Raw genomic sequence first — 26,675 nt, forward strand, 5'->3', positions numbered from 1 at the left:
GACCCTCCAACCGAACCGCTGTCCTCGTCGTCAATAGGACTTGATAGGGTCCGACGAATCTTGGCTCCAAGTTACGCTTTCGACCAAAATTTCGGGTAACCACCCAGTCTCCTGGCCGGAGCTGGTGTCCAGGACCCTCTGTCTGCGCCGGTAGAGCTTCAAGGACCTGTTGATGGATTAACCGTAGTTTAGTGGTCAAATCATGCAGGTAATCAATTAACATTGGATACTCAAGACTATCAAAAGCCCTAGGCCTCGGGACTCCCCAAATATTTGCAGGGCGACCGAACACAATCTCATATGGGCTAAGCCCTACTCGAGAGTGTACGGTTGCTCTGGTCGATAGGAGAGCCAGAGGCAAGGCATCAGGCCATGACAGACCAGTCGTAGCTTGAACCTTAGCGAGTTTCAGCTTCAGGGTACCATTGTACCCTTCAACCAAACCCGCTGCCTGAGGATGATTAGCACTGTGGAATTTCTGTCTAATTCCAAGGCCCTTACACACACTCTGCATTACACTTCCCACAAACTCACTCCCATTATCCGACCATACAACCCGTGGCATTCCGTACCGAGGAAAGTATTCCTTCAGCAGGATTTTTGCTGTGGACAGGGCAGTGTTATCCTTAAGAGGATAGGCCTCAATCCATCTGGAGAACGCGCAAACCACAACCAAAACATACTTCAGGTTATTGCATCTCTCCATATGGATAAAGTCCAGCTGGATAACCTCAAAGGGACAAGCAGGAGGAGCAAAATGACCAGGAGGAGTGGGGGTGCCTTTTCCGGGATTATGCATCAAACACACCATACAATTCTTAACCACTCTTTCGGCACACTTAGCAATACCCTCATTCCTCCATACAGGGGACAAGAACTTACATATTCCTTTCGCACTAATATGTGACAACCCATGAGCCATCGTCACGACAGCTAATACGTACGCATCTGGTAACATCCACCTCTGACATTCCGTCAGGTCAACCCAACATCCATGCATATCCAATTTCCCTGTACTTTCTTTCCACTTGGTCTTTTCAGCTTCAGTAGCTTCGTTCTGAATTGCTTTCACACTCTCAACGGTATTTTCACACATACCAGTCTCCGTCGGCCACCTTACTGAACTCGTAACATACATTCGAGTCGCAATATTCTTAGCCGTTTCCTTAGCGATTTCATCCGCAAATGCATTACCACGACCAACATCATCCGTCACTTTTCGATGTGCACTGCATTTAACAATCGCCACTTGTTTAGGCAACGTAAGTGCATCCAAAAGATCATTCACGAGATGCCCGTGTTGGATCTTCGTACCATGCGATGTCATAAATCCTCTTTCTCTCCACAATCTTCCAAAGTTATGCGCAACACCAAATGCATATTGACTGTCAGTGAACACATTCACTCGCTTTCCCTTCGACAGAACACACGCTCTTGTCAATGCAATTAACTCTGCCGCTTGCGCAGAATTCTGGTTCAATCTCGCAGTTTCCACAACCGTGCTCAACGTCACCACAGCATACGCAGTCGTCACATCGCCATTCGGCAATTTGAAGCAAGAACCATCCACATACAAAGTACCATCGGGATCTGCCAAGGGAGTGTTTTTCAAGTCCACACGACCTTTTGTTTCTTCTTCAGTCCGTAAATAACAATCATGTGGCAGCACATCATCTGATTCCATATTAATCGGCAACAATGTCGCCGGATTCAGTACATTACAACGTTTGATCTGTATATGACTTGCCAAAAGGGTCAGCTCGTACCCAGACAACCTTGCACTCGTCAGATGTTGAGTCTTTGTCCGATTCAAGAGCGTATCAACTGCATGCGGAACCATTACTATGAGCATATTATCCATGACCAAACCTGCGGATTGTCGAATAGACGCCGCAGCTGCCGCTGTCGCCCTCAAGCAACTCGGCAACGCTCTAGCTACCGGGTCTAAGGTCGAGGAAAAATATGCACACGGACGCTGCTTATCACCAAATTGTTGCGTTAAAACACTCAACGCACAACCGTCCCTCTCATGGACGTATAATGTGAATGGCTTGCTGTAATCAGGAGTACCTAACACAGGAGCCGAACACAACGCATCACGTAGTTCAGAAAAACTTTTCTGACATTCCTCCGTCCAAGGCAAAGGAGTCGAAACGTCCTTGCACGTGAGAGCTACCAATGGCTTCGCTAACAGTGAAAAGTTCGGAATCCACTGTCTGCAGTATGACGTGATACCTAGAAAGGCACGCACATCTCTCTGAGTTGTTGGCACAGTCATTCGAGCAATTGCTGCAATTCGTTCAGGGGTCAACCTCCTTCCCGCCTTTGACAATAAGTGACCGAGATAGGTAACTTCTTGACAACAATATTGCAGTTTGGAAGGTGACACTTTATGATGTAATGCACAGAGATGCTGTAACAGAGACACTGTAGCGGCTCTACAGAGCTGTTCAGTGTCAGCAGCGACCAATAGATCATCAACGTACTGAATCAAGGCTGCACCAGCCGGTAACACAAACGCATCAAGTTGACTCTTAAGAGCTTGGCTGTAAATTGATGGACTCTCACAGTAGCCCTGTGGTGCGCGCTTGAATCTGAAGCTGCGACCGCCTAATGAGAAACCGAACAAATCTCTGCTTTCCTCAGCAATCGGAATGCTAAAGAACGCATTCTTCAGATCGATCACCGAGAACCATGATGCAGTGGCTGGAATCAGAGTCAGTAAAGCTGTAATGTCTGGCACCACAGGAAACTGCGGAACAACGACTTTATTCACCTCCCGTAAGTCGATAACTAGACGGTACACAGGAGGTTTGGAGGGATCCGTTCGTTTCAGAATAGGCAACACGGGACTATTGCACACATTACCCCGTGTCTCCTCAATAACATCTTTACCGATCAGATCGTAAATGATCGCTAACAATGCCCTTTCACCATCAAGGGAAATACGATACTGAGGTATACGTGGCAAACGCGCACCAACTTTCAGTTGGACAACATAAGGTGGTATATCCAACAGGCCCACGTCATTGGGACCTGTCGCCCACAAGGAGTCCGGAAGAGATCTCAATGCCGCCGGGAGCTTGTCGATCGATAAATACATAGGGGAAATCACGCTTTTACCCAACGTAAGCTCCACACCCGTAGGAGAACAGTACAAAGTCGCATGTAACCTTTTCAACAAATCTAAGCCCAAAAGATTCTCACCACAACCAGTAGTCAAAATCAAAGGAGCTTCCAGCTCATGAGACCCAATTGTAAGGGGCAAAGGGCTAGAAACTGGATTGCTAACGGGGGCGCCAGAGAATCCAACGGAAACATTCGTTAAGCCAGACAAAGGCGCGCCAGGGAGTTTCGAATGCATGATGGAACTTTTTGCTGCACCAGTGTCCAACAGAAAAGGCTCAACGACGCCCAAAGTGGCTACTGCAACATAAGGCCCTCTCTGATCAACCGGAACTGATACTTCTCCCTTCCTTTGTCCATGGCTGTCCTAGTAGATACCATCCGCATCAACATCACACTCAACATAGCAATCATCCACACGATACTGTGCAGACCGACCGGACGATGGTTCGCGTCGATCGAAACAATTGTGCGAGTCCGAAGACGTGGAAAAGCGGTCGGCCTGATTCTGGGTAACTCCGCGACCTCTACCACGGGAAGCCTGTTGAGGACCACTACGTCCTCCTCGAGCCGACACACCATTGGTCCTATCACGGAGAACCGGACAATCGAACTTCAGATGGCCCTCCCCACGACAATATGCGCATTGATTATATCCCAGCACAAAGCGAGGTGCGGGCGAAACATTTCGCGTCTGCGATCTGGAGAACTGTGGTTGTGATCTGTTTAGCTGCTGTGTATCACTGAAATTCGAACGCGGAGGATAGGCTTGCTGCAATAAGACTTTAGTTTTAAGATCCTTCGTTTTCTTATCTGCGCGCTCACTTTCCTCCTTTTCTCTATTTTCGTAATATTGGGCCGTAGCCAATATTTGGGCAGTGGTAGAAACAGCCCACGAACTCTCAGAATTCTTCAACTTGTTGCTAAGGTCGGGCAACAAGTTCGATACAAATTTATCAACGAACAGCCGCTGACCACCCTCAGAACCCATGTCCTGACCGCTATGATCAACAAACGCTTCCTCAAATCTCGTAAAGAAATCAGAAACGCTTTCATCCCTCTTTTGTTTGCACGCTGATAATTTGTCCCAATTGACGCGCATCGCTGGCATAAGTGTTTTCATGAGGGTAATTATCCTCTGAGGCAAAGCCACAATAATCTGTTCAGGTTTAGCCCCACCGACCTGCCGGGCATCTGCCGCTGTAAGGGCAGCCCAGTCACCGCCTAGCTCGGCTACGTGATTCTCGTGACGAATTTTCGCCCAAATCGGCTGAGGCACCACATTGCCAAACAACATGTCAATATCGGCTAGATTCATGACAGTAGCATCCACCAATTGGGACAGCTCCTTGTAATAACCCGCAGGATTCTTACGGGGATCAGGCAAGGATTGCTTCACTTGTAAAACTTCCGATCGTTTCCAAGGGAGGTGTATCCACACTCTCTGGAAATGGCCTGGGACAGGAGGGTTAGCAGCCGGATCACCTGGCATCCATACCGGGGGAACTTCCCGCATGGGATATTGACCAGGTTGTGCCATCCATTCCGCAGTCGCGTCCTTAAACAACGCACGAGGTTGCACCGTACGGCGAAAGGATAACAAGCGTTCTAGGGCCTCTCGAACTTTGTCACCCACGATTACACCCGTGGCAAACCGAAGCTGTAGCTCGGAAACCTCAGGTGGTATATCATCAGCTATATCATCATCCCACTCCTCTTTCAATGACTTACACAATTCTTCGAACACAAATCGTTGCGTGGGCACATTAAACTGAGAAAACGTTTCAAACACTACACGTGGGGTGTATTTAACAGGGTTACGAATCCATCTACGTGCCGTTTTCACCAACGATTCACGTTCTCTACCATCAGGAAGCTGACTGCGTCTTTGAGCGACATCTGAAAGAGTCGAGCCAAGTATCGGCCCAAAAAGCGGAGAATAGAGAGAAGCAACAGCAGTCATGAGACGACTACGAACAGAAGGAGAAGAGGAAGAAGGTGCAGGCGTAGCAACAATAGGGGTGGAAACAGTAGAAGTAGATGCAGCAGCAGGAACAACGGGAATGACAGGCTGAGGAGGGACTTGGAAAGGCGCAGTAGGGAGAGAAACCGGAACAAGAGGATGTACGAGCTGTGACCCAAGGGGATTCGGGAGTACGGGAGGAACGGCGGGCTGACCAGCAGCCGCCAAAACAGCGGGTTGAGGAAGAGGTGGACGAACGGGACCCATAACATCGGGAGCATAGGGAGGTGGTGATTTCATCAGATAAGACAAGAGCGAATCCTCCACCGCTTCTTCACCTGTCTTGTCAATATTAGAAGGTAGCACCGGATAACATTTATCCACTGCCATATGGTGAAGCCGAGCACTAACTTCCTGCTCTTTCTCATCTTTGTCTAACTGATATTGTTCTGCATTGCGCATCACCGTGATAACACCTTCTCTTTTATTTTTCTTATTCTGTTTGATTTCTTTCTGCTTGGCCTCTTTCCGCCATAACCGGAAGGAATCAAACATGGCCGGCCTAGCTTTCTTCTTAAATAATTTAGCTTCCAAATTATCTAAAACGGTAGTCTCGAAACTACCATGAGATGGCCAACTAAGGACGCCATCATTTTTAGTGTAGCGGACCCAATATTCATTATATACGATAGGACCCACGCCATGACGACTATAGAGCTCGTAAATTGGAGTTCCAACCGGAGGTATCGGACATGAATCCTCCAGCCGGGAATCCATGCTGCAACATTTGAGAAACCCAAACAAAGTACTACGGCCAGGCATCGTGCACACTAACCGAGTATACAAACTTCAAGGGCTATCGAGTTACGATGTCCTCGCAAAAAAATTGCAAGACCCTCGGTTTTTGGCAATTGCAATCGTCAAATAAAACCCAACAACTAAGAACCACGAATGCTATGGAACCATGCAAACAACAAAGCAACAGTGGGAGCGACCCACAAATACTTAACTGAGAGAACAATGGCGTCACCAGGAAGGCCCGTTGAGCGTCTCGCCGTACAAAGGACTACGCCAGGCGCCAAAACAGGTCGACAGTCAGGGCATCGGTCCGTCGCAGCCGTCAGGAGGCGGGGATCTTCGCGGGAAGAGGCGTCGGGCCACTTATTTCGACAACTGGATCGATGAAGCGGGGTGCACCTTCCCTCGGCGATTTCACACGAAGTTCCTCACGATCGTCGGGCTTTGGACCGGTACCGTTGATGTCGCCCCACGTTGGGCGCCAACTGAAGGACTGGGTTATTTCTAAGACCCAGCGGTGCCAGGGAACAACACCTGAAACCTTCGTGGGTTACCTGTTCTGGCGTACCAAACACAGAGACACGGGACACTTCCAGCGACGTCAGAGATCAGCGTTTATTTACTGCAGGGATACAGAGGTCACAAGAAGTACACAACGTGTAGGTTCTCGGAGACTGCTTCAAATTCGTAGAAGTGGATCGCTCCTTTTATACAAGTTTTTGCCATAGCACAGTATGGCGAACAAAGGTTACAACTCAGTTCCCACAATAAACTTCAAAAGGGTCGTGTTCATGTTTCAGGAGGCCGGAACATAATTACAACAGTCTTGCCGGTTCTCAACTGTAAAAACATATTCCCACCGCAATAAACACATTCCATCCTAACCATAAACACATTAAGAGGAAGGACGAGAAACAGATGCAAGGAAAGGACAAGAATACACAACAGGTTAGAAAAGAGTGTCAGGGGCAATAAAGGAAACTCGATAGAAGGGTCAAAGACCTCGTGTCTAATGTATGCGTGGCTGAAACAATAGACCGGAGCGGCAAGATGAGCCTTGAGCGGGGCCATCTGCCTTACTCGTGTCATTTCCCTCATCGTAAAAGTCACCTCAAAGAAACACGTGTCCTTCGTGCAAGCTTGAAAGTCCCAGGGTCACGAAGCGGACAAAAAGCCCGTTCGCTGGCTACCTGAGGGCAAGAAACAAAATGGATGCTGTATCTAAAATGGAACCCGAGGGTTCGGATGAACAAACCCAAAAATGAAACGAACCATACGTGGCTGCATAGCGAAACTGCGTACACCCACTATACTCGTCATTTGCGGTTCGTGGATACCAAACTCATCCATATTCGTCAGCACTCAAAAAGTGCCGTCCCGTCTCATACGGAACCTCACGAGATACCCCGTGCCAAATGGCGCACCTCTCCCACCCTCCCAACATAGGCCGCCGGGACCAGGACATAATCTAGTCGTGAGAGACTACCATGGGCCCCCGAATGGAAGGTATACTGTAACTGCGTGGGATGTTTTAAACGCCAGCAATCCACCAATCCCAAAGTGTCCAATAGACCAGAGAGCCATGCCTGGGCCCGGGGGAGGTCCCTAGGGGGGTGACGATCCACAGTCCCGGAAACCACCGCATTGAAATCCCCCCCCCACCACCAGAATCCCCCCCGGAAGGCCAAGGAGGAGGCGCCCCAGGTCCGCAAAGGTAGTCGACTGTAGCCCCGGTGGGACGTATACTGACACAAAAACCACCACTTTGCCCTCCATCCTTCCCACCAAGACCGCGTAACGTCCCCTGTCGTCATGGAGCACCTCATCAATCTCCAGCGGAAGCGAGTTCTTAACCATGATGCCCACACCCCTTGAGCCAGACGTAAAGCCCGAATGGGCCACTAGGCGATAGCCACGCCGATTCATGGCGCAGAAGGAGTTGCCAATGAGGTGTGTCTCCTGCAGAAAAACTACATCGGGCGAGATTCGCTTCAAGAACTGCAGGACCACCCCACGTTTAATCCTGTCCCCCAGTCCATTCACGTTCCAGGACAAAAGAGTTAGTTCCCTACCCCCCATCATAGACAAGAGCCACCATTCGTCCCCCCGAGAGCACTATAGAGCTAGCACAATGATACTTTTGCCTTGTGGTGAAAACGAACAACACCCCCCCCATCCCTACCCACCCACCCCAACAAAACTCCCCCCTCCCTGCACCCCTGCATGAGCCCGAACAGCCCCCCCAACGTGCAGTGTGCCTGTCGCCCCATATATATAATAAAAACTAGCTAAGCCCCCTAGAGGAGGAGGGAGAACCCCCAAGAGACCCCACACAACCTCCATAGGAGGGGAAATTATACAGACAGATGCTTAATCGAGAGTGGCAACATTTTTGTCCAGAGTGAAGCCCAACATCACCCCCTCAGTCCCGATCCAGTGTGCCGTCTCCCCCCGCCGCCCCCCCCCCCGCCCCCAGATCACGATCCCCAGACAGAGTGTCCAGCCAGTCTCCGGCCGCTTCGGGGCGATCAAAAAAGTGCGTGCGACCCTCTACCTCCACTCGCAGCTTGGCTGGGAAGAGCATTGCGTATTTAAGGTTCAAGTCCCGAAGACGGCGCTTGACGCCTTGGAAGCTCAGTCTCTGCTTCTGGACCGCTGGGGTGAAATCCGGATAAAAGTTCACCTCCATGTTGTCAAGCTTAACCGGCCCCAACAGTCTGGAGGCTTGGAGGATAGCGTCTCTGTCCCGAAAGTTGAAAATCCGGGCAATGAGGGGCCGCGGAGGGGCTCCGACCTTCGGCCTTCCCCCGGGAACCCTGTGGGCCCGCTCCACCGCGAAGAATTTACTCAGCCCCCGTGGCTGGAGATGGGTAGCGATCAGGTCCTCCACAAATAGGTCCGCCGCCGCTTCCTCCCGTCCCTCGGGTACTCCGATGATGCGGATGTTGTTTCTCCGGGCCCGACTCTCGGAGTCCTCCAGGCGCCGATCCATAAGCGCGCTCGCCTGACTAAGCCGGCGCACCTCTGTTTGTAGCGCCGCCACATCAATAGTAAGGCCCGATGCGGTGTGGGCCAAAGAATCAACTCGGTCGTTGGTCTTGGAAAGATCGGCCCTCACCAGGCCAACATCCACGAGGACCGAGTCGATCTTCTGTGCCAGTGTGTCGAACCGCTGGCCTACCGAGGCCTTCATCTCGGCAATGGCGCCCATGACATCCCGCAGAGTCAGATCCGTGGGCAGGTCCGGGGCATCAGGAGGGTCCTCAGGGGATTTGTGCGGTCCGCCGGGAGATCCCTTCTGGAGGGTATAGCGGTCCATACTGTTGGCCTGATGGGTGGTGCCACGCCGGGTCGGCTTGGTCTTTGCCCGGTCTCCATCTTGTTTGGTGGCCATGGCCACTAGTCTCCCGGTCGCACCAGTCACGTCGTGAAGGGCAGGCAATCAGGGCCACAAGCTCCGGGGGGGGCCACCCCCGATCGGCGGGGTGGGTCACAGCCGGCGGGCAGGCCAAGTCTCCCAGCGAGACCACACCAACACAAGGAGCCCCGTGACCCAACCCTGCAGTGATTGCAAGGGGGTGCGAAAGCGAAAGCGCGGGGTGCGCGACTCGCCAGGCCCGGCCCGCCGCTGTTGTTCACTTTGTCACTGGGTCACCCCTCAGCGCAAATCCGGGGTCTGGCGAGGAGAAGGCCGCAGACTTCAATCGGTGCTCACTCCGGTGTCCGAGGTCCGATTTGACAACGGGAAACGGGTGCCACCTCAGCTCAGGCTCACCAACACATTCCCCTCATCCGAGACAGGATAAATTCAGGATAGTCGTGGGAGGTTGCGGAGGTCCTCGGGAGCCTCGCACCTACGCGGCCATCTTGGTTGCGCGCTAGGCTCCTCCCTCGACTCATCTCTTTCAATGACCCAGCAAGTCAACGCCGTCTCCTCCTCCTGCTTCAACACCCTCCGTCTGCTTTGCAAGATCTACAGATGGATCCCCACCGGAACCAGAAGGACGGTCACCCAGGCCCTTGTCACCAGCAGGCTGGACTACGGCAACGCCCTCTACGCGGGAACCACGACCAAACTCCAGAAGAGACTCCAACGCATACAGAAAGAAGGCCTCCGCTCGCCTCATCCTCGACATACCCCGCCACAGCCACATCACGGCTCACCTGAGAGACCTGCACTGGCTCCCCGGCAACAAGAGGATCACCTTCAAGCTCCTCACCCACGCTCACAAAGCACTCCACGACGCCAGACCAACATACCTCAACAAGCGGCTCACCTTCTACACCCCCAACCGCCAGCTCCGCTCCGCTGACCTCGCCCTCGCCACCATCCCACTTATCCACCGTACGACCACCGGCGGCAGATCCTTCTCCCATCTCGCCGCCAAGACATGAAACACCCTTCCCATCCACCTGCGACAGACCCAGGACCTGCTGACCTTCATGAGACTTCTCAAGACCTGGTTGTTCGAACAGTAGCAGCCCCCCCCCCACCCCCCAGCGCCTTGAGACCCTCACGGGTGAGTAGCGCGCTCTACAAATGTTCTGATTGATTGATTGATCTTCAGGTGAAAAGGTCAAGACTGGAGACTGGTGCCCATAATGACCAAGAGCCAGGTGGTTACCGTATTTTGGATGCCTGCAAACATATAAGGAATTGCACTGGGTGGGCTCACACAGGTTTTACACCATAGACAGTAAAGGTAGTATGTGATAAAGAAAATATTGAGGGGTTAGTCTTTGAAGCTGCTGTGTTTACTCGAACAGTGCTGGTCCTTTAAACCAGCCGTCCTCCACCACGTTTGCTTTTCTCCATGGGCAGTCTTTGGAAAATGAACCCAGATGAGTCTGCAGTTTCAGTGAAATGGCTTCTCCTTCTGTCCATGTAGAAGCCAAAGCCCACCACATAAAAAAACGAAGTTATATTATTTTCTTTATTTCATTAGAGTAAATTACTTCTTGTCTCAGCCAGCTGTACAATTTCGCAGAACCTACAAATGATATTTTACATGATGGGGTGGATAATGTGCAGTGCGCCATACAAACAATGAAACAAAATGGCTGACCTAACGCGTTAGGTTGTGGTGCTGGTGAGGATTGAATCCCAAGGCTTGAGTCTGTCTAATGAGCCATTTCGCCTCTCTTTCAATTGCAGATCTCTCAGCTGATGACGGAGACTGGTCGGGAGGGGTTGACGGAAGCTGCGCTGAATCGCTACAATGCAGACAAGCCCTCCTTGTACAGCTTCCCTGCCTCCCAGAGCACCTATGTCGCTAGTGAAGCCTCTACCGGCACCTCAGTGGCGGCCTCTTTCTTTGCCAGGTACTATATATACAGTATTGTTGCCTCAGTTCAAGCAGAATTGTCCACTTAATGACACAAATAAGAGCCACTACACTAATGTCGGGAGCATCGTCTATGACCATTTTGAACTACAATCGTTATTAACTTTCTCCCTTGGCGTTTGTTTTATATCTTCAAATATCCATGGCCATCTTTGATTGGCAAAAACTAGTATCAATATATATTTCAGCCAGTGATATCTGTTGTCTTGAATTGGAGTTGAGGGTCAACAAAAGAGAACTCAACATAATACAAAGACCTAAATCTGTGGGAATCAGTGTAGTTTTTTCTTGGAAATATAAAAATATTGATAAATGAATTCAAAGCATCACACAGCAAAGCATCGACTAAAATAAACTTGTTCAAGGTTTACCCGTTTTTTGACGACGAGTTTGAAATTTAATCTCAGATTACTTTCAACCCTATTAATTGGCTTCCAAACTGTCAGAATGGTTCTGTGTCAATCTTGAATTAATTACATGATATGAAGTAGGAGATAGAATTTGGAGACATTTATTTTCATAGCGCAGCACAAATGTCTTGTCAAATACATGCCGATTGACGGTGACAGTGACATAGATAGTATCCCAGATTAGCTCTATACTAATGAATTTTGGCAAAACCCTATAAAAGACTTCCAATATTTATCAGCAAAACAAAGCAATTTCTTTAGAGAGACATCTAAACGTGCACATTTTGCACCTGATCATTTAGAATGCTTCTTGTGTAAATGTCAGCATGCCTCTTGCTCAGACATCTTCTAAAGTGCTCTAAACAAAACAATTCAAATAGACTCATATGTGTCTACTTTTACATAGTTTATGGTACTAATGCAGTAAGCGTATATAAAATGTTCCCAATTCATATCAAATGTTTAAATGTCTAGCTTGTATGTACTGTACTTAATTCTAGATACTGGGGACTCGCCTGTTTCTAACATACTTTGCACCCAGTTTGGTTTATGTGGAAAGAAAGTAAAGTGTTGCACCTGGAATCTTCTGGTCACACAATCAGAACTTTAAACACTAGAATAAAACTCTTGTACAGTTTTACTTATGAATGTGTATAAGTGTAACATTATTTCTGAATATACAGGTCGCTTGGTGATCTTCATATTTACTGCAAGCATATATGATACATTTGAGTCAGTCAATAAATAAGCCAATGTACATGGAAGTGCTAGAAATTATAGTGAAACAAATACGTACACACACATGCATAAAAATTATATATCTATATATATATCTATATACATTAATAGATGATTACAGAATCATAATAGCGACTCTGTAGTTATGGTTCAGCCACTCTTTCTATTCTATTGAGAATGCTTTTTTTTTTATTGTTAATAACTTTGGTACCATTTGACGAATCAGGGAGTCTTCAGTTCAACTTCTGCAATGATTTAATAGCCTTTGCCAAAGTTTATCGTTAGTCTGCCAGTGTAATGCATTTAGAGTTGATTTTAGATGCGTAATTTCCACATTCTGAATTGGTGAACTGTTGGTTGTGTGAGGAGAAGAAGGAAATGTGCTTAGTATTTTTGATTTGTTGTTTACCTACATGAAACATTTACGACGGTGGTTCGTGTTTGTAAACACTCGACTTAAACCTTATTGACTGGTTTTGGTACAAGTTTGATATAAAAGAATTATTGATGGTTCTTCTGTGGTGCCTTTCCTCTTTTTGAGCTTCCAGCATATCTTTAGGTCCTATGGGAAATCTCATAAAGCAGTCTTCCTTAAGCCATAAAGAGATGCTTGTTCATCGATTTCTGGGAGACAGCCTGAAGCGCAATGCTTCACAAGAGCCCCATGATTTCCCATAGTGCACCACCACAGAAGGGCAATCATAGCCCAAGTTCACAGCTTTCCAACTTGGTTCCAGGGTGCAGTGTAATGAACACTGATTCAATTTACGGTGTGACCTAAGAGCTTGGCGTTTTTTTACTGTTTTTCTATTGGCTAGAGATATAGCGGCATACTGAGCAAGTTGTTCTGGTCAATGCAGTATACCCTAATTCGGTTTTGGAAATGGAAGCAGTGTATTCAGGTTTTTACAATTCCTTGTTTTTTTATTCTAGAACACAAAAGCCAATTGAAGTTAAAAAAAAAAATGTCTTACACTCTTTAGTAACTGACAGCATTTCAATCTAGCCACATGTGGAAGGACAGTACTGCCACACCGATGCCTGCTACCACAGTGCCATTCTCCGACCATGGCCCAGCCACCCCTGTATTTAAGTGCAATTAATGCTGCTGGCTAGAAGTGGAGGGAATGGCTGACTGGTGGTGGGCTTAGGCTTCAAGAAGAGATCGTGCCCTTGTCTGTGTATAAATGGAGGTCTTTGTACCAAATCAGACCCCATGAAGACTGGGCTACGGGTGGCCAGATGTGCTCTAATTGAAAAATATACGGGAGATTAGTTGTTTCTAATGGACTGGCCACACCCTGAACAGTATGTTGTGGCAGCCATTACAGGACATTTAACATGTCATGAGTAATGTAATACGCGAGGCCATAAGCAGTGCGTGATGGGGGAGTTATGTGTAGTTAGTTCACTAAACAATAACTGGCGTACTTCAGTGTTTTTTGGCTTTTTATTTTTAAGAGCCATCAGGTTGGTTCTAAATATGGCTTCCATGTTGGAACTTTAAAACAACTATACATTGTGCCCACCCCCATTGCAAGATGGGCATCCACTGCTTCGTATAATTGTACGCATTACTGCAAGTAATATAACCACTGTGTTCAGTTTGCTTCATGTTTTCTTTTTTCTGGTTTCTTTTAGTTTGTGTTCCATGTTTTTACGTTTATGTGTATTACTCTGGATGTATTATGACTTATTGTGTGCCTCGACCAATCAGTTACTGAAAAGGCAGTTACATTTTTAAGCCAGACCTATTGGCAATGCCGGTGGATGGTTTTTTTTCAGTTAGTGAGCCAAACATTCACATTACCTTGCCCATCTAATCTCCCATGTGAACTGATCTAATACTCATATTACATTAGGCACCCAGACATTCATGTGGGGTGTTGTAAAGATTGCTTTACAGTAGACGTCGAACCATCCTTGCACGGTGATCTAAAGCTTGTTATCCTCAACGTCCCACCACCCATGCACAGGGTAATCCGACCACTCAAGCACATGAATCAGAAACGCACATTGTTCTTCTAACCACCCATGCACAGTGATCTAATGCTCATGTAAAAATGCACTTCCACCCACCCTTGCACAGAAATCAAAAACTCACTTTATGCTACATATCCGACCACCTTTGCACAGTGCTCTAAAGCTGATCCCGGAAGCACATCCCAACCACCCAGTCAGAGTGATCTAAGGCTCACTTCAGTTCCAGCTACCCGAAGCAGTGATCTACAGCTCATATTATACTCCAGCTTCAACCACCTAGGTGCAGATATTTGAAGCTTGTATACACTATACATCTAACCTCCCAGGAATAGCCGCTCAGCCTCTTCTTGTTCGTCATAAATCATATTTCAAGTTTCGCATTTTGTTCTTTTTCTTCTGGCTCGCCGTCTGCTCAGCATCTGTGATTGAGACATCTGGAAACACCCCGTGGTAGTCTCTCCTCAGCATGCTGCACGTCTGCGGAGCTAGAAAACATCTACATTATGTTGGAAGTGTGTTTGTAGGCATAACTTTGAAGCCAATGAGAAAGTTTGGAAAATGCTGTACTTTGTAATTTTTTTTTTGCAACCACAAATTTGGACAGTAGTCATCTTAGAGTCTTTCTTGGTAAGCATTTTCAGCATTAAAGGGAGGGAGAGAAACACACGATTGTGTAAGAGGCTACAGTTTGCCAGTTGTGCAACACTAAATAACAAGCATTTGCAATGCAATAGGTCTCGAAATAGCGAGAGTTTAAGCTATTGTCATTGTAAATAACAATGCCTTTTATTTATCTGTTTTGATAATTAACATATATATAAAAGGCATTGTCATTTATAATGCCAATGGCTGAAACATTTGTAAATCCGAAACTTATTTCATGTCAAAGAAGCGGCCGCCATTGTCCTGGGCTGCTTGGACAGTGAAAGCGCACATTGTGCGCTGAATGATGCAGGAAAGCATGTCGTGCCTACAGTAGGAGAAACTCATTAAAGAAAATAGTGCTTACAGACTAAATAAGGCATACCATGTAACAACAGTAGTAAAAAGGCCAGTTCTTAAGGGAGGTTACAAATGAAGACAAGGCGGTACTAAGTAGGGACTAACGAGCCTATGTACGAATCAGAAGCCAGCATTTACAAAGGACAATGACACAAGCCAATGACATATATGGGCAAAGAGTGGACGGAGCTTCAAGTCCATACTCAAATACAGCTTGAGTCTCAGAGCAGCGCAAGTGCTGCCCTGGCTCGACCTAAAAAGCAGGTATGTAATATTAGGCCTCTACTCCGCCAGCAGTTTAGGGGACCACAACCATTCTGGGGGTTTTAATCCTGACCAGGAGCCTTGTATATCAGGGAGGTGGCCAGACTCATTAAATATATTGAGGCCCCTCAAAGAATTTATTATGGTATTCTCAGTCATTTTGCATCACTCCACGGTTAGAGTTGCATAGCATAGCAAATTCATACAAAGAAAAACATGTTAGTTTAAACGTGAATCCTGTGTCTTATTCAGGGTATTCAAAATAAATATATATGGCCAAAAATGTGCCTATAATCAATTTTAGGAAGGTCATTACTAAATGTGTTGCTCATTCTGTGCATTCAGAAATTCAGTGGCTTCATCACCCTCCTCAGAAGTGGCATGGGTGTGTTTAATTGATGTGGCTGTAGCGCGCATCCTCGGCGGGCCTGCTTGTCCTTATATACCTTTGGGCGCTTGACACTGCCAGTAAACAAAGCAACAATTGTGTATAAGCCATTTCTATTATTTCTTATGGAGTGATCTGAGGCAAAAGCCACACGGTCATCTCCTCTAATGTATGTCCAATATGATAGGATGCGATTTCCTGTGATGTCATGATTGGCCTAAAGTCGTCTGATTTAATCTTTATGATAACTGGAAGTTTTGAACTATGAAAAATCCAACCTCTTTGGTTGATCAGATTTGTACCATACCCAGCCGGACCTTGGGCAGACTTTCCCTTCGTCTCTCCGATGTATCTATACCCGACCCCTTTTGCCCTCACCCCCTTTCCATTCCTCACCCCATTTTCCTTTTCTTCTATGCTCCTTAAAAGTTTTTACTGGTATCTTTGGTAACTTGTAACTGATGTAAGTTTGTAACTATGTTGGAACCCTATGTAAAGCGCTCTGATACCTTCGGGTCTAGCCAGCGCTATATAAAACTCTTTAAATAAATAAATAATGATTGGATGACTTTTATGTTTGGACCAATTCATGGTATTGTTTCATATCAATACTTCTGTTAAAAATATGTGGGTCCTCGCACAATAGGCCATACTCTGTGTGGTCTCAAGCTCCTCTGTCAGCACATACACACTGATCTGCAAGGGGGGGGGGTGTCCTGATCAGGCATGCGGACATACGTTGATAGAAATTACAGTGCTGTGCCTGGCGTTTCTGTCTCGAGGAACACGAGTCTTGACGGCCTCAGACTTCACAGAACCAGCTCAGACGTCACGTGGTTGCCACTTGCCAGCGCGCACCACATTTTAGACAACGTGACTTTGATTTACTCCCCTGCGTGCTTCCTGTTTCTCATGGTATTCAGCACAAGGAAAGGACTGATTTATAGTCTCTTTGGCCTGAAGGCCCAGGGTAAAGGGGGGAGGGTGGAGAAGGTAGCAACGCGCACTGCGTGGCTTTACCGTCTGCTGTGAATTCAGATGGGTGACACCTCCAGACGGCCCGGTGAGCGCAGGCTAGTAAATTCAGCTTCAAAGGCCCCAGTATTTCCTACACACCTGGATTGTAGGAGCTGCGCTTGTTTCCCTCTAATCACCGCGGCCTAGTCGGGCCTCCCCACAAGAGCACAGTTGAGCGCGAGGCCGGCACCTGCACGAGCCCTGGCACCCAGCGCGAGCCCCGGCACCCAGCGCGAGCCCCGGCACCCCCGGCAGTGATTAACCACCGCGCGACCACCTCTCAACAGCCTGTGCTTATTGCAACTCTGTGAAGAGCTCCTTTCTACAGGACACCCTTCCGGAGTAAAGGCGGAGTAGACCACAATTCGATGTACTGGGGGCTTGTTGACCTCTGTGGGGCATTTGACTACACAATTTAAAGATTTAATCAGGAAACATTTAACCGGGGATCTGGCCATTTGAATGAGCCCACAGGTACACTTGTAACCCCTTGTGTTATGTTAGTGACCACTCCAGCAACGCTGGAACTCAGCATATTTAAACAAGCATTTACAATGCAATGGTCTCGGCAATATTATAGGTAGAGCTATTGGTATTGCTCATTATTTTTTTTATCATTTTTGTATCCCTAAATAAATGGCATTGTCATTTCTATTGGCATTAGTTTTTTTTTTGCATATGTGATACCTATTGCATTAGCAGAAAGAGAGTGAAGTGGTGAGAGAGAGAGAGAGAGTGAGGTATTGAAATAGAGAGCGAGGTAGTGAGAGAGAGTGAGGTAGATAGAGAGTGAGGTAGTGAAAGAGTGAGTTAGTGAGTGAGGTATTTTCTGACGTAGTGAGATAGAAACAGTGAGTGATGTGAGATAGCGAAAGATTGAGGTAGTGAAAGAGCGTGAGGTAGTGAGGGATGTTGTGAGGTATTAAGATAGAAACAGAGAGTGATGTAGTGAAGTAGTGAGATAGAGTGAGGTAGTGAAAGAGTGAGTGTAAGTGACTTAGTGTATTTGAGAGAGAGAGTGAGGTAGTGAGATAGAGATGAGGAGTGTGGGGCCGAGTCAGGCAGCTCAAGACGGAGGCTGAACGTAACATCCTGCACTGGGCTCAAATGGTAGGGAGCAGGAAACAGAGCTAGAAAACAAGCTGCGCGCGCACACTGCAACTTCACCAAAATCCAGAGCGGAGACGGAGCACAGGGTGAGCGTGGGTTCCAGCTGCTCACAATACAGGAAGGAATTGTGAAGGGCAAATCAAGAACCGAGCTTACCGCTTATGCTGCGGAGTGCATCCTGCTATAATGTTTGTACATTTTTAACTCGTTTTTGAAACTTTTCTGACTGCATAGAGGTTATAAAACAATGTTTTAAGTACTATATTATACTAATTGTTGATCTCAGTAGAGGTCTTAATAAAAATGAAATGTTTAAAAAAAAAAATACAATTTATAACGACACTGCGTGCATGTGCTCGAAAATCCTACATACAGGTTTTACCCAAAAAGCTAGGGACTGTCCGAAGGGTGTCCAACAGTCTTACAGAGCACCTACGTTCCAAGGTGAGAGCGCAAACAGAGACAAACAGTGAACAGCGGTGGTAAGGGGTAGCGGGGAATCAATACAGAAAGGGGCAGCTGGGTGGAGAGAAGATATAAATGCAAGAAGAAGCAGGTGCAGAACGGGATTATCAGAAACAGTTGTAAGGGGAGCAACGCTGTGAGGAGATTGTAAAGGTCAGAGGCGGGGTGGAAGATGTTTTGAACAAAGGTGTGGAGGTTAAAGAGGCAAAATGCACAAAGAAAAGGGCGGCAGAGTAGGAACGCGTGTGTATCGGATGGAGACTTCAAGACTTTATTTGGGCATACGGCTTAGTGACTTCCCCTCCCTACTACTGTTCACCTTCAGGCTCTTGCCGGCCCCCGCCATCCGCCCCTGCATATCGACTCCTCTGACACGGGAACTGGAGTCTTTCACGAGATCTGCCTGTCAGCAGCACAGTAAAACAGAGCACTGCCAACAGATCGCCTCCCTGTACCGGAACTACTGCTGTCGCCATATTGGTATTCTTTCTGTTACTGCTCTTGAAGCTACCGGAAGTGCGAAAGCTAAGACGCATCAATACAACTTCTCCCTTTTGCACAAAGAAAAGGGCGGCAGAGTAGGAACCCGTGTGTATCGGACGGAGACTTCAAGAGTTTATTTGGGCATACGGCTTAGTGACTTCCCCTCCCTACTACTGTTCACCTTCAGGCTCTTGCCGGCCCCCGCCATCCGCCCCTGCATCTCGACTCCTCTGACACGGGAACTGGAGTCTTTCACGAGATCTGCCTGTCAGCAGCACAGTAAAACAGAGCACTGCCAACAGATCGCCTCCCTGTACCGGAACTACTGCTGTCGCCAAGAGGATGGCCGGGAACACAGAATACTGAACGAGAGAGGAGCTGAACAGGAGAGGGATGGAAATACAGGCAGACAGAGGTAACGGAAGGAGAGGCAAGGCAGGGGGCAGAGAAAGAGGGACGGGGAGTGAAAACAGAACAATACCGGCGGCGCTGGCCAATAACGCCATCTCACTGAAGGCAGTCCTCAAAAAATGGCGGATGAAAGCTTCGAAACTTTTTCGGATTCGGGGGCGTGTTCCTGCTGTTCTAAAAGGGCGTGGCTAAAAAGTGGAAAGAACAGCAAGGAACACGCCCCCGAATCTGAAAAAGACGGAGCCTATTTGGAGGGACGGCTCTCTCCTCCAATGGCTGGCCTCCGTTTAGGAAGCCAGCCAATGGAGGAGAAGCTAAAAGAGAGGCGGGCTAAATAGCCACTCTAGAAAACATTAAATCTCCGACTTCCGGTTCTGCCTTCGGCAGACCGGTAGTCCTCGACCTAAAAAAATATATATATATTGTATTAGAGGTCCACTTAGTTTTGACATTTTCATATGACATGCTGATATGATATTCAGGGCCATTAGAAGGTGTGGGGGTAGGGGGTCATGTAGATCATTTTTCCAGATGCATGCGTTTTTCAGGGTTGTAACATTTATTTATAAATTTTAGAGCAACACTGGCCTATTTATTAATCATTTCGTTAAGCCGCTATTTTACCCCTCCTGTTGTTAACCTGTCTCTGTATTTGAACTGCAGAACGATTAATAAGCGAGGGAAACATTTGGTTTCCACTGGAGGAAATAGGCATGTATAAAGCATGCATGTAGCAAAGTTGTGAAATGTGCCTTGTTGGAAAGTTTTCCTGCGCAAAACGTTTTGTTGGGGACATTTTGCCTCAAATAGGTGTTCCACAGCCGTTTCCCTTGCCACAAAAAATACATTTTTGCAGATTCATTCAAGGCTTTAAAAAACTTTGCAAACTTCTGGATATTAACAAAGTGTAAGAAAAAACTTTCTAAAGTGTGTTACTTATGCATATTTTTATGCCATCATGATGGGCTCACCATAGCAGCTTGAGGCCCACGTGACCATGTGTGGTGATACATGCAGGCATATGCATCATTGCTCTGTGGTTTGTTTTTTGGGGATCATTGCCCTGTGAAGGGTTTTGGGGGATCAGCAATATCCATATTTTTATTTTTTCCAATTCTATGGAACATAAGCTAAAAACATTGGCAAAGCCAAATGTCAAGACCAATTGGCTTTGCCAAAGCTTGTTCTTTATTGGGAGAAATTGGGTTACTGGTTGACTGGGGTGTGAACCCTGGTCAAGCAGCAACCACAATCCTTAGGGTAGGGCACAACCAAACCCCAAATCAAACTGTGCTAAACCCCCAGTTAGTTTGCACAGAAAAGTCAGGCTTAACGTTGAGGCAGTGCTAAAGTATTTGTGCAACATTTCAAACAACAAAACAATGAAAATGCCACGCAAAAGGATCCCACATCAGGTTAGAAAAGTTGAGCTTAATTTAATAAATAAATCAAGACCAAAATGACAAAAATCCAATCAGTAGAACCGGAGTTATGAATTTTCAAAGAATGAAGTGTAAAATAGCGTCTAAAAGCAGAAAGCACCAATCTAATCGTGCTGAACCTGTTTAAAGTCAAAAGTTCAGGCGGACCGCGATAGAGCGCAGGTCAGATACAGACTCCGATTAGTCCCGCTGAGGTTTTACCTTCTCAAGTTTTGTGCCAAGAGTCCTGTTCACGTTGGAGCAGGTGGTGGAGAACAAGGAGAGCATCACGGGTGGGTGTCAGCGTGGCGTGAAGAGCAGGCCGGGTGTCACGGGCTGGAATCTCGTGTTAGCCGTCCCCTGTGGGATGGCAATGCTGCTGTGCCAAGAGATGGATTGGCAGTGGCCAGAGCAGATTTTCGGTGCGAGCAACGCAGTCTCGTGTGAACGGGCCCATTCGTCATCACGAAGAGCCCAAAAACTTGATTTAAGTACCTGTGAGCCACACCAGGGGTTCAAGGCCTGAGAGGCACCTCTTGTGGATCAGGAACTCACTGCAGCTGGGTCCAGGAGCTTGTTGGGGAGCCTTTTCTGTCCCTGAGACTCTGATCAGGAGGCCAGCAGACTAGCTCCTGGAGTCACTCTGAGGTCCTGGATTCAGGATGAAGTTGCAGGTCCAGTTCTTCTTCCCCAGGCAAGAGGGCAGAAGGTCAGCACAGCAAGGCAGCAGTTCCTTTAGAGTAGCAGTCCAGCAGGGCGGCAGTCCTTCTTCCTGGCGGAGTATCCACAATGTACTTAACAGCTGGTGTTTGAGGTCCAGTATTTATACACATTTGTGTGTTTGAAGAGGGGAGAAGTTTCTAATAGCATACCTTTGAAGCGCACAGGCCTGCCTTCCTGACCTTGACTCCAGACTAACTAAAGTGGGCATGCAGCCCTTTGGGTGGAGACAGGACACAGCCTATTCAAGTGTAAGTGGGGCTAGGCCCAGCTGCTCCCACCCATCCTGCCAGTGATGGCCCATCTAGGTACATCTAAGTTCTTCATTGTGTGTGGCTGTCTTGAAGGAAGTCACAAAGCACAACTGTCAGCTACACCCAGTCATGTTACCAGAGACAGGCTGCAGGCGTCAAATGGCTAAGGCAAAAAAAAAACCCAGCTTTCTAAAAGTAGCATTTTCAGAATTGCAATTTAAAATCCGACTTCACTCTAAGTTAGGATTTTAAATTGTGATTCAAAAGACACCAAACATAAAGTGGGTATATCTTCCCATTTGGAAACTACACTTATAAAATGTAATAAGGCAACTGCAATGTTATCCTAAAGGAGAGATATTCCTTGCAGTAGTGAGACCCGAATTTAAGAGTTTTTTACTACCAGGACATTTAAAACTTAAAAGTACATGTCCTGCTTCTGAAATACATTGCACCCTGCCCTCTTGGCTGTCCAAGGCCTACGCTATGGGTGACTTATGTGTATTAAAAAAGGAGGTTTGGGCCTGGCAAAAGGTTTATTTGGCTGGTCGACATAGCAGTTTAAAAATGCACACACAAGCTCTGCAACGGCAAGCCCGAGACATGTTTAAAGGGCTACTTAAGTAGGTGCAGACTCAGTGCTGCAGGTCCACTAGTAGCATTTAATTTGAATGCTCTGGGTACATGTAGTAACCCTTTAACAGGGACTTATAAGTAAATTCAATTTGTCATTTGGGGATAAGCCTATATTACCATGTTTAGAGGAGGTGGCACAAGCAATTTAGCACTGGTTAGCAGTGGTAAAGTGCACAGAGTCAATAGGCCAGGAAAAGCAAGGTCAGAAAAAAGTGGAAGTCAAAGGCAAAACGGTTGTGGATGGCATTGTAGAAAAGGCCAAGCTTAGCACTTATTCAGATGATTATCATTCACAGATTTTGAGGCGTTGCTGAACATCCTCATTTACACATTTTGCTTGAACCTTTGTACAACCCCTTCTGTGATTTGCTTGCTGTTTGTTACAGTTGTAATTCAAGATCCGATGAACCCTCGGCTCTCACCTCTCAGATGGTGGAAACTGGTGTCATTTAAGGCCAAGCGCCCTCACATGATTTATTTGTGTGTTCTTGGATACATTCTTTATGTATTCATGCATGTAAGCTTTCTTTTGACTATGAATGCTTAAAAACCTTCACCAGACTTTAAAACAAGCATTGTGTAAGCCAGTGGGTATCACCTTTTTATTCATTTGCCTTTTCCAATGCTTTTGGCAGATGCTATGCAACATCACCAAAAAAGGGGACAAAACGCAATAACACAAATATCTGCATGAGCATGCATGCATGTTTCATGGCAATGCTGGCAATTGTGGCAGTCGGATGACGTGTGCAGACCTAATAATGGACATTTTGCATTTTCATGTCAGAATCCAACCCCATGGGGGCTCCAGAGAGCTTGTTGTGACTTTATCCAGTGACGTTCTTCGCATTGTTTGCACACTACTGTGCACAGTGAGGTGCTTCCTGAGCCAAAGGGAGACATTAGTGACATTGCGAAAGCAATTCCTATGCACACGCTATAGTATGGTACAAAAGTTCTATTGTATACAGATGAAAGGATGAAGGCAAATGAAGTCTTGTCAGATGTTCTCCTTGTTTTAATTCAATTAGAAAAACACAGGTCCAGCCAACATGTGTTTCGTCTTAAGGGTAGTGACCCTAGACTTCTTCAGGGCTGTCGAGTCAAATAACTTCTCAGACCTGGGAAATTAAGCATGAAGGACTAATTAGTATGCTGTCAGAGAAATGTTGGAGGAAAGTGCAAAATTACAAGGGTGGTGCTGGAAAGGTAAGAACCCCACCTATAAACCGGTGATAATTCCAACCCGGCCATAGGAAAACCAAAGTATCTCTTCAGATCCGGATTCGTTTCCGAACGCGTTCCCGGGAGTGCTTGGATTACTGCAACAGCGTACTCGCTTGAAGAATGTCAGACTCATGAGGCATATTCCCGCCTCTTTACACCTCCGCTAACCCCTATAGAATATTCGACCACATCGGCTCGCATCACATTATCTGAGGCCTTTTATATATTAAGAATCAGGAAGACTTTATATCTGAAGAGATACTTTGGCTTGCCTATGGGTTGGAATTATCACCGGTTTATAGGTGGGGTTCTTACCTATCCAGCACCACCCTTGCAATTTTGCACTTTCCTCCAACATTTCTCTGACAGCATACTAATTAGTCCTTCATGCTTAATTTCCAAGGTCTGAGAAGTTATTTGACTTAACAGCCCTGAAGAAGTTTAGGGTCACTACCCTTAAGACAAAACACGTGTTGGCTGGACCCTGTGTTTTTCTTAATGGATTAAAACAAGGAGAACATCTGACAAGACTTCATTTGCCTTCATCCTTTCATCTGTATACAATTAAACTTTTGTACAATACTATAGCGTGTGCATAGGAATTGCTTTCACATGTAATGGACTTTCAGTCCATATTTTGAGGGTTTAGGGATTTTTCCCTCACCTTTTGCACCGCAAAGAATCAGAACCTTTTAGTCAACGACACTTGGCGTGCGCCATTGAATTTCCTGTGTTTAATAAACTCCCACGTTTTCTGCATTAGTGACATTGCATTTCCCTGAAGGAAGAGTAACCTCACCGAGGTCTGTTAGGATCACAAAGGGGAATGGTGTTGCAGAATTTCCACAGATTTTTCATGTTTCTTCTAGGGACTGTCCAACAGGCAATGAACTTCAGAGAGAGGTGGACGGCGCAAGAACTAGTCATGCTTGGAGTAGGCCTGGGCTCTGTTCTCGGAGTTTTCAGAGTTTTCAGTACTTGGCGAAGCAGAGTTTTTTCCTCACTCCTGTTTGCCAACGTTAAGTTGGCGATCACAAGCACGGAAATCTACGTCCCGGCGAGATATCTTAACCCAGGCAGTCAGATTTCTCAACGCTGGTCATCGCATGATGGTCACGACCGTTCACGTTGAAAAACATTCCGTTTGCCTTGAGAAAACTTCCACTCGAGTAGAAAATCCTCTCGAGCAGCAGAAAAGAAGCAGCGCAGAGCTCTCTGCATGGTGCCGTTCGTGCTGATTTTACAGCGCAGGACATACACCCGGCGCTGAAAATCAATGCAAACGGCATGGCTAAACATACTGTGCTGCTTGCGGAACTCTGCGTTGCGCAGCAGGATTTTTTGTTCACTTTGCGGAACTCCACCCCCCCCAAGTAGTTTGTTACCACTACAAAGTCCTTCCACAGATAAAGAGGCAACGCCACGTTGCTGGCACCTTTTATCTTCATCTCTACTATAGCTCAGGGCGTGTTGACAGCTGAGAAACACAGTCTTAGGCCAGGAGCAAAGGACATACACAGTGGAGCAACATGCAGTAGAGCAGGGGTGTCTAATTTAGGCGTAAGATTGCTAATCCATGCCAGCGCATCGGTATATCGACATAAGATGCATTTATATACAAGGAATCTAAGTGAGCACAATTTAGTTAGTAAGTGGTTATCATAAACAGAGGCTTCGAGCCAGCCCTCCTTGTCCTGGGTTATAAATCCCTGAAGCAGAGTAACTCAATCGAACCCTAATGTGGCAGTGAGCCTGCACACTTGTCTACAGCTGAAACCTGCAGATTTTAGAGCAAACTTCCTGGCAGGCGAGTGGTATTATGAAAAACACATACAATACATACTCAAACATAAATCCAAAACTGAGTAACTCATTTTCACCTCTAAATTGTGAAATACCTAGAATGGGGAAAAAATCTTATTTTCAGACTGAACAGTTACTACACAAACCTGATAAATATTTCCAGGTTTTGCTTACACTTGTAAATATGAGTGTAGGGATTCAAATAGTTTTATGAGAAAATATGACAGTTTTTCTGTCTCCTTTGTTTGACACAGTCACCTTGGTATGAGATGAAGCTCAAAGCTAATTTATCTAGTGTGGCACTTAAACACTTTCAGGTAATACAGCTGGGTTGGAATGCGCTCACCTGTCATATCAGCGACACATGTATAATCGATTCGAGACAAAGTACATTTTGTGTCCAATTTTAGAATATTTCAGGGTCAAATGAGAAACTTTTTTATACCCCTTTTATGGTGAGCGCTGTAACGCTAATGAGTGTAGTTATTTGGTTCTGTAGAATAGATATGGCGTTTCACATGAATGGTGCTTTATGTCTCAATTTAGTAGGTGCCTGGTGCAAACAACACACTCTGGCTATTCCTTCCACGTCTCTGTTTGATGCCCTCTAAGAGGCTGACAACCATGTCTCTAACACCCTTGTTAGTAAGCCATTCAGGGTGAATCTGAAGATGTATCAGCATTACTTCCGGGTCACTCGGGTAATTATTTAGGAGAGACAAGGTTTAGAGATAGAAGGGCATCAGGGACTTCTTCTCATCTTCCACACAGAATGAAGTTTGAAATGGTGCCCCTACTCCTTCACTCTTCGGATTCTGGTGGCAAGGGGCAGAGCTAAGGAAGAAGGTTGCTAATCCAGAGAAAGGAGACTCCTCTCCTGGTCTGTGAGAAGAGAAGAGAGCAAGGAATGGAAGAGAATCGTTCGGACTAAAGAAATCTATATACCAAGAACATTTGTTTTGCCACTGGAGAAAAAGCCCTCTCGTTCTCACCTTTATGCCATTCACGATGCCTGACCTGATCCGCCTGACCCACAGAGTTGCCTGACCTGACGTATATTTCCAACAAATCTGCCTGACCTCGAACCGACTGGCCTGCTGACCCAAAATCC

The 26,675-nt window shown here is 46.7% G+C and overlaps 1 protein-coding gene across 1 annotated transcript in view; it reads left to right on the plus strand.

Annotated features, from left to right (window-relative positions):
- KIF26B (kinesin family member 26B) overlaps window positions 1-26,675 on the plus strand; it is a 699,050-nt gene that overhangs the window by 265,004 nt on the left and 407,371 nt on the right. Inside the window, exon 4 of the mRNA XM_085611462.1 lies at window positions 11,043-11,209. Within this exon, the coding sequence (XP_085467588.1) occupies window positions 11,043-11,209 (167 nt within the window). The remainder of the gene's footprint in view (window positions 1-11,042; window positions 11,210-26,675) is intronic.

This window comes from Triturus cristatus, chromosome 6 (assembly GCF_964204655.1).
Source record: "Triturus cristatus chromosome 6, aTriCri1.1, whole genome shotgun sequence".
Taxonomy (NCBI): domain Eukaryota; kingdom Metazoa; phylum Chordata; class Amphibia; order Caudata; family Salamandridae; genus Triturus; species Triturus cristatus.